The sequence below is a fragment of the Pieris rapae genome, chromosome 10, assembly GCF_905147795.1.
Source record: "Pieris rapae chromosome 10, ilPieRapa1.1, whole genome shotgun sequence".
Lineage (NCBI taxonomy): Eukaryota > Metazoa > Arthropoda > Insecta > Lepidoptera > Pieridae > Pieris > Pieris rapae.
This window is the reverse complement of record NC_059518.1, coordinates 4,303,709-4,318,687: the sequence shown is the minus strand read 5'-3', so window position 1 is coordinate 4,318,687 and position 14,979 is coordinate 4,303,709. Positions and strand designations below refer to the sequence as shown.

General features: G+C 34.9%; 1 protein-coding gene across 2 annotated transcripts in view; it reads right to left on the bottom strand.

Moving 5' to 3' along the window:
* LOC110994241 (homeobox protein aristaless) overlaps nucleotides 1–14,979 on the bottom strand; it is a 64,794-nt gene that overhangs the window by 28,600 nt on the left and 21,215 nt on the right. Inside the window, exon 2 of one of the 2 annotated variants that reach the window (XM_022260784.2) lies at nucleotides 4,065–4,097. The exons of the other annotated variant lie outside the window; for it this stretch is intronic. Within the exon in view, the coding sequence (XP_022116476.2) occupies nucleotides 4,065–4,097 (33 nt within the window). The remainder of the gene's footprint in view (nucleotides 1–4,064; nucleotides 4,098–14,979) is intronic. 2 annotated transcript variants of the gene reach the window in all.

Here is a 14,979-nt window from a genome sequence, read left to right as displayed (position 1 = left end):
GGCCATGATGGAGCTCATGACCCGCCTTTTACACTGAAGGAACTCGTAGAATGTGCCAGGAGTTTTAACCCCAAAAAGGCCCCTGGTGGGGATGGGCTAACGTCAGACATCTGCAGCGAGGCGATACTTGCGGACCCAGACGTTTTCCTGGCATTGGCGAATAGATGCCTCGACCTGGGCTATTTTCCAAGGATTTGGAAGAAGGCCACAGTGATTGTCTTCAAAAAACCAGGGAAGGAAAATTACAGTCAGCCCAAATCATACCGACCAATCGGACTTTTACCGGTATTGGGCAAAATAATGGAAAAAATGCTGGTGAAAAGGCTGAATTGGCACCTGGTCCCCCGACTCTCTTCCAAGCAATACGGTTTCACGCCGCAGCGTGGTACCGAGGACGCCCTCTATGCTCTAATGGAAAATATCAACTCGGGTCTAAAGAACAAAAAAGTCGTAACACTAATATCACTAGACATAGAGGGAGCCTTCGACAACGCTTGGTGGCCGGCCATTTGTGTGAGATTGACTGAAGAGCAATGCCCATTAAACCTTGCACTACTAGTGCATAATTATCTAAGCGACAGGGAGGTCCGCGTCGTTTACGGAGGAGCTGTAGCGACAAAACCAACAAACAAAGGCTGCGTACAGGGATCCATCAGCGGACCCACTTTGTGGAATCTGCTGCTGGACCCACTACTAAAAACATTAGAGAGAGCCGGTGTTTACGCGCAGGCCTTCGCGGATGACGTGGTCCTCCTGTTTGAGTCCAACACGGCGTTGGAAACAGAAAAAGCAGCGAATGATGCACTCGCACAGATCTGGGAGTGGGGGCACAGAAACAAATTAAGATTCGCCCCCGCGAAAACCAAAGCGATGCTCATTACGAGAAGATTAAAATACGACACGCCACGACTCAACATGGGTGGCACACAAATTGACATGTCGGACAGTGTGAGGATTTTGGGTCTGACGATAGATCGCAAAATCACATTCAGCGAGCATGTCAATGCAGCCTGCAATAAAGCCATCGGCCTTTACAAACAGGTTTCCAAGACAGCTAGGGTCAGCTGGGGCCTCAGCCCGGAAATCATTAAAATAATATATACGGCTGTTGTCGAACCCATAGTCCTCTACGCGGCAAATGTATGGGCTGACGCGGCAAAAAAGAGGTACATGATCAAAAGACTGGACACAGTGCAAAGAAGTTTTGCTATTAAGATATGTAGGGCTTATAGGACAGCTCCACTCAGCTCCCTCAGAGTGCTGGCAGGCTTACTCCCTCTAGATCTGAGAGTACACGAAAACAAAACATTATACCAAATTAAAAAGGGGCATATGACCTGCGAGTACTTAGGGGGAGCTGAGGTGGAAACGAAAACACCTTTTCATAAAATTCTTCACCCGGCAAAGACAGCACTGGAATATGTTATTCTAACAAACGAAGAACTAGCGATAAATAATGAAAGCATTGAAATATATACGGATGGTAGTAAGACGCAAGAAGGGGTGGGAGCTGCGATCTCCCTTTGGAAGGGAGAAAAAGAAATAAAGAGTCAAAAGCTGCCTCTGGCACATTTCTGCACCGTGTATCAGGCAGAACTGGTGGCGTTACAAAGAGCGGCGCAGATAGCGGTGCAGCGGAAGGAGACCGAGGTCCTCATATACAGCGACTCAAGGTCTGCATTGGATGCGGTTGCGGGGGGACGCTCTTTCGATCCCCTGGTCACCGAGATCCGCGAGCTTCTTACCCAGCACCCAGAGAAGAGCGTCAAACTTTTCTGGGTAAAAGCACACGCGGGGAGAAGAGGGAACGAAAGAGCGGACCAGTTGGCCAAAGAAGCCACTAACACAAAGCGGAGGCCAGTCTACGACCGCTGCCCACTATCATACATTAAAAAATTAATACGCGCAGGCACGGTGCGGGAATGGGTCAAGAGACAGTCCGAAGAAACAACCGGGGCGACAACTAGGATGTTCTTGCCCGACCCAGAAGCTGCGTACAAAATCGCAAGGACCAAAGGGTTTAACCCTATAATGACCCAAATTTTGACAGGGCATGGAGCCTTCGCGGAATACCTCCACCGTTTCAAAATAAAAACGAGTCCCGCATGTGAATGCGACGAAAACACAATACAAACGGTGGAGCATCTCCTAGTGGAGTGCCCCATATTCGCCATTCAAAGGCACGATCTGGAGCAGACCGTGGGGATGCGGATGACACGCAATGTGCTGCCCGACATCCTTGCGGGGCACAGGACGGCCCTGGAAAAATTTTGCGAGCGGATTCTGCGGAGGACGCGAATATTCAACGGCGCCCGGAATATTGCTACGCCCTGTAATTAATTCAAAATGACCAAAATGCTAAATTTTTATGAAAGTATGTAAAGTGAATGTAAATAAACAAAGAAAATAAATATACAATTTAAATAAAGAAAACTACTACACTATACTAGGAAATGTAAAATGTTAAGTAAATGTGAATGCATAAAGCTGCTGTAAGAAACACAATATAATATAACATAACAATATTAAAATAAAAATAAAAAATTGAATGAACAAAATAAATACAGCAAAAAAGGACCCTGATAAGCAAAAGTCAGGGGTGGGTTCGCAGCTCCATTAAAAAAAAAAAAAAAAACATCAAAAATTAAGAAGATTACAGTAATTAAAAAGAAATGTAAAGAAAATAAGTTATATTTAATCGTTTCATAGAGTACCAGTGACCCCGGAGCTGGTTTTTCTATGCTCAACGAATACGATTCGAACATACGAATGAGAAATGCCAGCATTAAAGACACCAAATTTTACAAACTTATTTTGGTGTTCTATTTCTAAATTTATAATTATTGTTATCATTTCAATGTCGTCAGTAATGACTAATCTGACATTTTAAATAGAAATATCTAATTATATTCATAAACTACATACATATATATCAATCTGGGCACGTAACTATGTAAGATTTTACTGTAAAAACAAAAAATCTTCATCTATTAAGAATACTGTGACCACAACTTACGTGGATTACAATTTAAGTTTATAAATGTCGTAATTTATATTTGTATTAATTGTAGTATTGTAGTATTAATAAATAAATTAATTGTATTTATATTTTATTTATTTATTTAACCACAGCAACAAGGCCGCAAGTAGTATGAAAAATATATATTCTTCACACTTTAAAATCGATTTTTGTTTAGTTTTTTATAATTGTTTCTTTTTTGTAATGTTTGTTTTGTTTAAAAAAAAAATTCTATTGATATTTGTATGTGCTCTAAATGAATGTCATGTTTGCCTCTTATTACTTGTCACATTAAAAATTGTATTTTGTGTTTGTTTTTACCAATGTATCAGTGTGCCGAGCGTTGGCAAACTTTATTAATTAAAAAAAATAGATATATAGAACAGATGTATGGCAGAATGCTTATATTTTTAATTGTACAGTTAATACAACTTATATGAAAGTATCTTAAGTCATGATGCAGTAGTGACGTATTCGCAATTAATACTCGACGCGTCGCCGTCGAAGCCTGGCGTCACATGAGGAGATATTTCAAGATTTATTTCCCTCCATCGCTAAAAGGTTCGGTAGAGTCACCGTACGATAAGTAGTTAAGTATAATTAGTCGCCACGCGACCACCGGACGTGCTCTCAAACTTATTCGAATTTTAAAATACTACTTTGTTTTACTTGCGATTTGTTACGTCCGAGAGTAATCGTGTAAATTATTACATAGTTACATAATGTTACCTCTTAAGTCCTTAAATAAAATATTATTAGCTATTTAATATCAGATGTTATACATATAAGTATTTAGTGAGTTAGCTATTACGCCATCCTTTAAAGTAGGGTAAAAAATACCCGTCTTAGGGTCTGTTTCACAATATATGGATAAAGTACCAAATAACTATGCAATACATAAATTATTCGGAAGATAAAAGTTCCGAAAAAATTTCGCGCTACCTGACAGTATTAGAACTTATCCGGAATTGTGAAACAGACCCTTTATATTATAAAAGTATCAGTCTCGTAGTACAGACACAAGAGTTAAAGTAAATTATCTTACCGTAAATAAGTCTGAAGTCTGTAAGCGGCTTACCTGCAAACAATCGAAAATTAAATAAGATATTTCATGTCTACATTAGAAATGGACAGCCTATAATCAAATTGTGAAAAAGTAGTCTTGATAATGACATTACAATTAGCCGTCGCCAAAAGATTCGGTGCGTGCCAACACGGCAAGTTTGCGTGTTTAAGGGTCAGCGCAGACAGGCCTACAGTCACTTGTGGCAATATGTATTAAACAATTATGAGGTCCATTAAACAACATTAGCTAATAAATACTATAACTAATTTCTTCAAGATGCTTTCTGTGATGATGTGGTGATGATGGTTCTATTTCTTTTGGTGGACGACCATCGTCCTTTTATCTTTGTATGAGAGTGTGTTTGAAAATTTCGTTTTAATTTTTGTATTTATAAATTAACTTTTGCTTTTGCTTCGGGTTTAGCCTTATAGTTAACTCATTATGTGAACTGCATTGGTTAGTTACAATATTGAACCAAAACATATTTAGTTTATTCTATTATTATCTTTAATGTCTATGGGTTTCCTTTACCGGCTAGGCTTACCAAATTCAAATCATAATAACGATATTAATTGATCATTGTTCATGTACATGTAAAGGTAATTGCTATATGTTTATTGTCTTTGGTTTATCGACTGTGAAGACTACTACGTATAATATATTTATCATAATTTTAATTTTGATACTTCGCAACGCTGACAATTTAGCACGTCTGCGCGGTCTCTTAGCGGGCTACAACGAAACTGTCATTCCTTAGACATACTATGGCCTCCGAGACCGCATCCTCTTTATCTTCGGCGCCTTCGACAAATTACGTCGGCTCCAAAAAGTCAACGAGCTTATCACAAAACGTTAGAGCGTGTGTTAGTTGCTTGTTCGTCGTTTCTTTTAATTTCGTCGTATAGTTTTTGTTATGTCCTCATTTTAGGGTTATCTCGGTCTGCGTGCCTCCGTCACATATTTTTGTCTGGTGCCCTTTTTGTTACATTTCTGATGATTATGCTCACTTAATATGTTAGTGTCATCATTTATAGACTACATTCTCTTTTCTCTTTTAAATTTTGATTTTTATGTTACTTATGTTCGCTTGGGAGTGGTTGGTATAAATAAATATAGACTTGCGAATATTGTTTCGTTTAAAATTTACTTAGATGAACCTTACTCTATACTATTTTTTTTACTTTATGAACGACTATATATAATTTTTTGTACTATTATAATTAATAGCTTGGTGTTAAATTCGTCCGACGTTCTGTAAAAATATTTACTAACAAAATTAAATGCATATCTACTTTCTAGCACACACCTACATAACATTAAAGACTCTCTTGGAGTTAATAAATGATATACATATTATATTAAATTAATGATAAAAAACACCGCGCTCCAAATTAAAAACATGGCAACTTTGAATGTAACTGTTTCTCATATTTAACCATTTTCTTTAGCAAGATTTAGTTCTGTTTTGTTCCGTTTATAAATATTCTACAGAAATTATGAATAACATTGATGTTTTAACTTGTTTACTTGCACTCAAGTTCAAGTACCTATAGGGATATGAGATAAACAAATTATCTGTAGATCAAGCTACTTTCGATGTTTTGCTTTATCTTATTTATCTAGTATTAGGTAATCAAATAGAAAACAAAAACATTTTACCATTATCATTTAAAATGCATAACTAAACATGTTTACGGTTCTTAATGTGATTTTAACATTGCGTCTTAAAGTTTTGTAAACAAGAAGCTTTATTATAGCTGTCTTATGTGAAAGTTGCTTACAGATAGGACCATAACAAAAGTAAATATGGAATATAAAACTTAACTAACCTTATTTCATAGGAACAAATCTCCCATCGCCCAATATTCAAATACAGCACATTTAATAAATTAAACAATTAACAGAACGAGCTAAGCTGCGAACACAACTGGTTTAAAGATGCAACTGCCGCGTGCTTCATCCATAATTCAAATACAACATGGGCCCCAGGCTCCGCCCCTGTGCCACACCAGCCAATAGCTCAACATCTTTAAAACCCCGCCCGTTGTAAATTGAATTCCCCTCCGTATTGAATTGTCCTATTCAATAATATTAAATGTGCCGACATGCTAATGTAACAAGGTACATCCTTAGTACTATTAGTGGTGCGAGTGTCGGGTGTAAACATAGTGCGTTCTTATAAAATCTTAATTCGAAAAATAATTTAATAAATTATACTATGCGAATTAACGAATACACATGTGAACTCATGTGAGATGGGTCAGTTAGGGGTTGGGTGTACCAAATCAGTCTGAGGCCCAAACCTTTGGACCTCAGATACAGAATCACCTTCATCTACTGAATGTTTTCTAATTTCCACTATCTAGTAATAATTAATAATAATAATTAAGCCTTTTTTATTCCTTGAAACATTGTGAGTTTCGTGTTGTTCAACGCCCAATGGAAAGAGGAGTATGAAGACGTAAATGGCGATGGGCTGGGTACTTGATAAGAGGAAAAGAAAAATGGAGCAAAATTGTGACACGTTGGTAGTGTAGGGAAGGTAAAAGGAGGAGAGAAAGAAACACAAACAAATCACAAAAATATGGGAAGACGACGTCAGACAGATGGCAGGAGTGATGTGGAGCAGAATGGCCCAATAAAGATTGGAGGAAGCCTTTATTGATCTGCATAAATCAAGCAAGATCCAAATATTTGAATAGTATTTTTTTAACCTTCTAACATCTAGTTTAACACAATATATGTTAATGTACCTACGTCGATCTAAATAAAAGGCTATTATTATTTCTTGAAACATTTACAAAATACATAAATTTAATTAATAATTTACACATATTTAAAATAAATAAATTATATTTTTTTCAAGGACCTTCTAAGTATATATTATATAGGCCAGTTCCAATGGGCCAAATCTCTCGGTTAAGATCATTTTTCTACCAATCTTCTTCCTTAAGCTACTCAGCCCACCGTACAACAGAGCGACCTCTATCTTTTTTCGGGTAAGGGTATCGCGGTTTGGTATATACATACCAAATCATTTGTTCATTGTAATTACTTATAATAGGCTAGTAGGTTAGTTTCCTCACAATATTTATTATACAAAGTTAGTATTTGCATTTAACTGTCCCTTTTTATCACACTGTAACATCAATGTATCAGAAAGAGACGAATGAGTAGGGTGGAAAAATTGTTAACTAATCTAGGTTTTATGAATAATTAAAATGTGGGTATGTTAAGCACTTAAGTTAATAAGTGAAATGTAGAAAATGCGAGAGCATCAGCCATTAAATCATTGCCAAACGTCTGCTAATCAATAACTAGTTTAGTTTACTCTTATTTAAATCCTTTTACGATTAATTTATCTATTCGTAGTAATTGATTTAGACCAATGATAAATTTAACAGGAAATTCCATAAGCGTCATTGGATTATCTGAGCCAATATTTCGTGAAGGCGAAATGACTTTTAGATAAACATTCGTCGATCCGGGTTCAATGCCGTAACAGTCACGAGCTCGACCACTTTACTTTAAGTAATGTTAATATTTTATTTTTGTAATACTATTCATGATTCGGGATTCGATTTAATATTTTTGTTAAAATGTTTTCATTTGTGTCGTCTAATTCTTCAATTATAGCACTCGTAGCTCGTAGTTACTCTTTAGTTGCAAATTGCAATAAATATTATTTTAAATGTATCAAATCAAGAAATAAGGAAATAGAGAATATCTAGATGATACATAATAAGACGATAAAAATACTAATAAAATTATAATAATGAACGAAGATGGCAAGGCTTAAAGAAACACTTTCAACGGACTGAAGCTATGTATTATACATTTATAATTATTTTACATAATTTATAATTTTCCGACGTTTCGCGTGCTTTACAGCGTACGTAGTCACGGTGACTGAAGACAAAGGTGTGTTGAATGGGGAAAAGGCTTACAAAACAACAACAACAACAACAGGAACATAAAGATGTTAGGTAGGTTAAAAGTTATAAGTATACCTACATAATAATGTAAGTGTTCATGGGCACAAAAAAACATTTCTTTTGGAACATAAGATCATCAAGCTATCAATTTTTCCACGTCATTAAATTTGAACCTGTAGGCATCCCTACTCATCGGCAAAGAAGACATAGGTAAAAAACTCTCGGTACTCTTTTAAAAAAGCAAATCATCAAACAATACTTATTTAAAAACAAATATAGCAAATTAATTGGAAGTTTTAAATTTATTAAAAAGCAGAGATGAAGAGCAAGCAAGAGCCTTTGGGATTTTGGGATTTCATTAAGGAAGAGTATCCGTTTTCCAAAAAAAGAATGACTAACTTTAGATAGTCCAATACGGGGGGGTAATTGCATCCTGCGTTTGTTTCGAGTATTAACATTGTGCGTATGTTCTAATCTAGTATATTTATAACTATTTTTGTATACATACATAATATTTTCATAATTATATTGCGATGGAAAAATTGAATTTATCTGTCAGAGATTCTCTACATTTAAATTATAGATTGCACGAATAGCCCTCTTCTGCAGGATCAAAATAGATTCGACATCAGCAGCATGAAGGTATCCCCACACAACATAAAGAGCTTAGTCTTCTGCTCGTTTGCCTTCTATTAGATGAACAATGGTATTTTCTTCTAAACTGGCCTTCCTCTTATTACCTTAATGTTACAAATAGCTATTAACAATGGAAAGGTGTCAGTATTTTAGTATCACTTTGCAAATAGATAGAACGGGATAAGCCTTATTGTTTAATGTCGAGAAAGAACATTACAGTCTTAAATTTATTTAGTTTCTCTCCTTTATTCATTCACTTATAACGCCAACTATTGAATATTTTGTTCTAATCGCTCCGCAATCAAATAAAGTTATTATACCCACTATCAGGAATATTAGGTAGTTTTGACACTCAATGTACTAATAAGTAGTTCTGAATTCTCAGAATCCTTCGACATTTAATGCTTGAAATTTTAAATATTTTTGACAATAATAGGCTTTGTTAATCATGAGACTTAACCAAAAGAGGTAGCACATTGCTATCCAAAGAATAGTTCTTTTGAGAATCCCCAAAAGTGCAAATCAAGCATTATTAAATTGTACAAATCCCTTCTAATACAAATTAGTTTTGCAAGAAATGGATTACACCAAAAGTGTTAACAAAAGATATCCAGTAGGCAATTACCCAAAATTCCTTGATGGGTACGTTTTTTTCATGGTTTTTCTAGTCTTTGTTTGTTGGCACAATTTGTCAGTTTGCCCTTTTGAAGTAGCCGCAGACGCAAAAAAATTCGGAAGTAATAGACGGCGCCTCGGTATTGGCAATTCAATTCGCAGTATGGAAATATAGGCTTTAACGCGTAATTATTAGAGCTGGTTTCCGTTGATACCTTTTCTGGACACGTGTCGGCTTTTTCGCTAATGATAGGTGTTCAAATCAACACGTAGTGTGGTCCGGATGTTACCTCTGTCATCAGGATAAGTTTTTCTTTTAATGCTGTTTGATTTGCCTTAATTATGTAGATGAACTTGACAGGCAGTCTCAAGACAAGTTTAAATGTTTTCTGGAAAAAAGAACTTGCTCCATAGATCCAAAGAATTTCATTTCCCCGCGAAAAAAAATCGTTCGCGTTTGCACCCTATAAAAAAAAACAAATTTGATGATGCAAAAAATTTGATAATGTAATTTCATAACAAAATGTGATTTTAATGAAATAAAATATAGTCATTAACTTCTTCTTCTTCGAGAAACGAGCGTATCAATTCCTAAAAGGCCGGCAACGCACTTGCAAGTATTATGGCTGTGTCATTATCCATCGGCGACGTTATGACTTAACATTTATATTATATCGGTATTTCTTTTACCTACTGAACAGGAATCATATTCATAAACATATACCTCAACAGATACATATAGCGATATGGGCACCACGGTATTCATTACAATTGCATACGATGCAAATTTAACGATAAGGCGCTAATAGTTCCTTATACTTTAAAATTTTAATTTGCATACAAATAAAACATTCAACACCTGCATTTAAATCAGGTTAAACAATTTTCAATATGTATATTTCTAGACGTATTTGCTTCAATTCATCGACCAAAGATTTTTGAAATAACACACTGTAGTACCTATATTCAATAGAAACATAAAAACAATAGTATTTATAATTCGTTGATGTTTTTATTACGTGAAGCGACAGTCGTTAACTGCATTGTAACACGAAATTAGTTCAAAACAATTACACCGATAAACATCTCACTCTGACTTTTATGTTATTCATCGTTAAAAATGATTAATTCCATCAATTTCCGTTTACAGCATTAACGGCTATTTGTTATTTTCAAATTAAGTGGCTGATAGGTTTTAGGAAATCCTTTTTTGCGAGCTAGCTCCCTTATTAATAAAAATAATGGGACTTTTTTAACTAAAGTCACATCACACAATTAATACATTTTTTTCTCTTAAATGTAATGTGCCTAAACGTGAATGTCACAAAAACAAAAAAGAAGTCAATTAAAATACAAATATACAAGTTAAAATAAAAATACAGTAAAAAAACAAAAAGTTTTGTTGTTGAAATCGCGAAGAATTCGAAAAAGAGTTACCTGAATTCATCTCTTAATGTCAAATTGTAATTACAATGTGATGAAAAAAGACAGATGCGATAAAATGGTATAAATAGACAGTCTTTTAGAGATCAGTAAATTGAAAAAAAAAGGCACGCGTATTGGAAACGTTTCTCCTTTGGCTATAATGATATTTCTTAAAAGATAAAGCTTAACCATATACGTATTTTATTAATATGACTCTCAGAGCTTGAAGAATAGACAGTACAGTCTATACTCTACTGTCTATTCTTCAAATAATATTATTATGTCAGGAAAATTGTAATTGACACTTGAACATAAATTACGTCATCGTGCTCTGGGGTTTGTGTACAGAGATAATTTCTTCAATGCCTAATCTCAGCTGTGTTTATATATTTGGCTAACATATCGTATATAATCATTTTTCTGTTCGTGATTTGTGATAACAAGTATTTCGTTGTCGTCTTTTTTAAAAACTATAATAACGATTCACATGTGAATTGATTTCTAAAGACATGTCAAATACATGTTAAAACGTAGGCTAGAATTAAGATCGTGTTTGTTGCCTTAATTAATAATTGTAACATAAGTTTTATACTTCAGATATATTTAATTATTAGCTATATCTTTATAACTTTAAAAACATGACGTTGCCTTTGCGCAGGTCTTTACTTGCTACCGTTTCACTAAACAAACGTCACGCAACAGCACCAAATTGATTCGACCCGATCTCTGGCGATTCAATAATGGAAAATCACTTTTTACATCTCATATTGTTAATCGAGTATGAAATTACACCCATCTATGCATTGTCTTCCTTCGGATCCCAGAAAATTTTGCGATTATATATAAAATCTGTTAACTCATAAATCCATTATTCCCAAAATTAGTTATGCTTTGTTTCTCTGGAACATCTTTGTTCGTTATTAGCGTGCATGATTAGCTGCAACGCTCTATTGCGATTTGCTATTATCGTTAATAAAATCGATTCCTTAATTATCCGGTACGTTAGAATGTATAATAGATTGAATATTTTTTTGTGCGTAGGTGTATATATCTAGTTAGTAAATTATATTCTGTGATTGGAAATTGTAGTTTGTTGACCGTCAACGGAAACTGTTTGAAAAAACAAAGATGGTAGGAAATTTGGTTGGCGTTCATTGATGTAGCGTAGTCGAGCGTGGCGGCCAGACATCTGACATCATGACACGAGCCACTGTTGTTAGTTTTGCCAGTGATTGCAAACAATTTATATGATCGTAAGTTTAATGTTTATAAAAATAAATACGTCTATCGAATGAAGACGAGATATTCGGGCCGTCATAATCTGGACACATTTACTATAAACTCTCATTACTTTTTATTTCGATGTTTTTCGTTAGGAGAGCAGTGTTGGCCTAGTGGCTTCAGCGTGCGACTCTAATACCTGAGGTCGTAGGTTCGATCCCCGGCTGGGCACCAATGGACTTTCTTTCTGTGTGGACTTTTTTTCATTTGCTCGAACGGTGATGGAAAACATCGTCAGGAAACCAACATGTCTTAGACCCAAAAAGTCGACGACGTGTGTTAGGCACTGGAGGCTGATCACCTACTTGCCTATTAAATTTAAAAATGATCATGAAACAGATTCAGAAATCTGAGGCAAAGACTAAAGAGGTTGTAGCGCCACTGATTTATTTTTATTTTTCCCGTTATAGGTATGATGCCTTCTGTATCTCATACATGCTAATTTTTGTATGAATGGTTCTACCGATGTTTTAGGAAAATATTTTGCAGAATATTTTATTAGAAATTATTGGTGTACAATTGGGGTTTGATCACGCTTGGCCAAGAATGGGAGTCAAATTAATAATTGCAAACAATTTGGTAATTTTAATTACACCTTACGTAAAACCGTCTTAATTGAACGCTTATCTATAAAGTAAAAAAGCAATATTACGTCAAACAAGTAATCAATATTCAGTTCTGGGTTCAAAAGAAAGTTAAAAAATAAAACATTCTATATATAAGGCAAAAAAATAATGATTTGACAGCTTGAAACTTCAAGCTCAAAGCTTCCGCGGTACATCAAAGCTATTATTGGCAATAGTAAAAGAAATAAGGCTCATTAGAGGTTTCCGATCTATAGATCTTTTTGTGCGCGCGCGCCGGATGTGGTCGCAGATGAATCAGACCACAGTCTCTATCGACCCTTAATGTAAATATAATATGGACATAATCGCTTGAATAATAACTTTATAATTTGTGTAGTCAGAAGTAAACGTAATGTGGGATTTGCATCGCTCATGTATTAAAGTAATGAAAATTTAATTACATTCAAAAACAATGGTTAACTAATTAAAATTGCTTTACTTGTGACTGTACTATTCTATGCATATTTATAGCCTAAAAAGGGAGTGCCGAGTAAAATACTTTAATTTCCGAGCCAATAGGCTATTACAGTATTATAAGTAGCAACGGCGGATCCAGGAGGGGGGGGGGGTTATGGAGTTCATGAGCTGGTTCCAGGACTAAGGTGGACCACTAATTGAACATGATGATTTCAATATTTTGTCACCATCTTTTATGACATATCTTAAATATTTAACTAATATAATATGATAACTTTGCACAAACGTATAAGTTCCTGACTTGACCACGACAATGTGACCCCCTCCTGGCGCCAAAGCTTGATCCGTCCTTGATTAGTAGTAACTATTGCAGTAGACTACATCTAAATCATTCGATGGAGACTTCAAAATTATTCTTGTTTGTACTTTTTATTCAAATATCACTCACATAATATAACATTAGGTATAGTACGATTTGAAAGCTGCTCGTCTCCCCATTCGGCCTTGATTTCCAATACAACATATTTAATTTCTGGCTTTTTTGTGTTAATAAATAAATTCGGTGCACATGAGTCTTAGCCTACATTAGCAAATTTCGTCATAATTGAGATTTTATATCGATGCATGAGTGAACACAGTTGACTAAAATCGAGACGGCTAATGGCGACGTGTATCTCGCTCGTATATATACATATTAATATTAAGTTTCTCATGTAAATTAAAATTTATTAAAACATTATATCGACCATAATAGTAAAACTATCGGAAAGAAAGTTTATTATGTTATATTTGTTTGTATAATGACTTACTTTGAATTGATGTTTTCGTAAAGAACACCACGTAACTGCTGATTGACGTGATTTAGTTAAGTGCGTGTTTCGAACTTGACGATTGTGTAAAACTTTATTAGTATTGTCATTTATACTTAGAAAGTTTGGCCTGTATTAAGTTATACATAAAATGTCGTGACTACAGTTTGGATAATGGACAATAAATATGTAGCTGTTATTTATCCATTACGTTTACAAATACGCATTTTATTTATTTCATTTTGTTAGTATTGAAACGGGTCAAATTCATCACATATCAAATGAAAGTTAGTGTAACCTGCTACATTTACATAAAAAATATTATATGAAATCCTTTGACCTCAAATCTATAATATACTTTAAGTTCGTTTTGAGACAATTAATAATTTGAAACACACTGACTGACTGACTGAAATAACATTTATTATGAATACATTCCGTTATTCATAATAATGTATAAATAATATTTTAACGATGCCCGAAATAAGGTTATTTAGGAACATTAATCCAATAGCAAGTGATTGAAATATAAGTTCGTTCAAACATTTGTGGCTTCGACTATTTGTTTGATTGGATTGCTTCATTCGAATAGTAATTTTGTTAACCTATTTTATTCAAACCATTTTTAACAAGCCCTTTTTGTTGTTCTTCAACCTAATACTCTACGTATGTGGTCTAGTACTAGGTTCGATACACGAAAAAAAGCTTGTAAATGTCCAAAAGCTTCTGGAAGCATTGTGGATTCTAAATCATTGATGTACAGACTTGCATTTAGAGACCTACTCTATTAATCGTAACTAAAAAGCGACCAAAAACACGGTGTTGGTCTTAAATCTACACATCTAAATTCGAATCCGTTGACATGGTTCAGACCTAAAAACATTATAAAAAGGCAACGCGATCCTTTCTCAAAATCCATCCATTTGGCGCGTTGACCTTACCCGTCGAACCCTTCAACGTTCAAAAACACAATAATAATTAGTTTAACATCAAGCCACACACGGTGACTGGCTAAATGAGTTTTTTCTTCTTTACCTGCCAAATTGCTCAGCTATCGTATTAAAACAACATTAGTTGACGCTTATGTTTCGGTAACCAGCGATTAGCGACTAGCCTTCCGTGAGGATCTTGTGTTGTCATAATTATGATA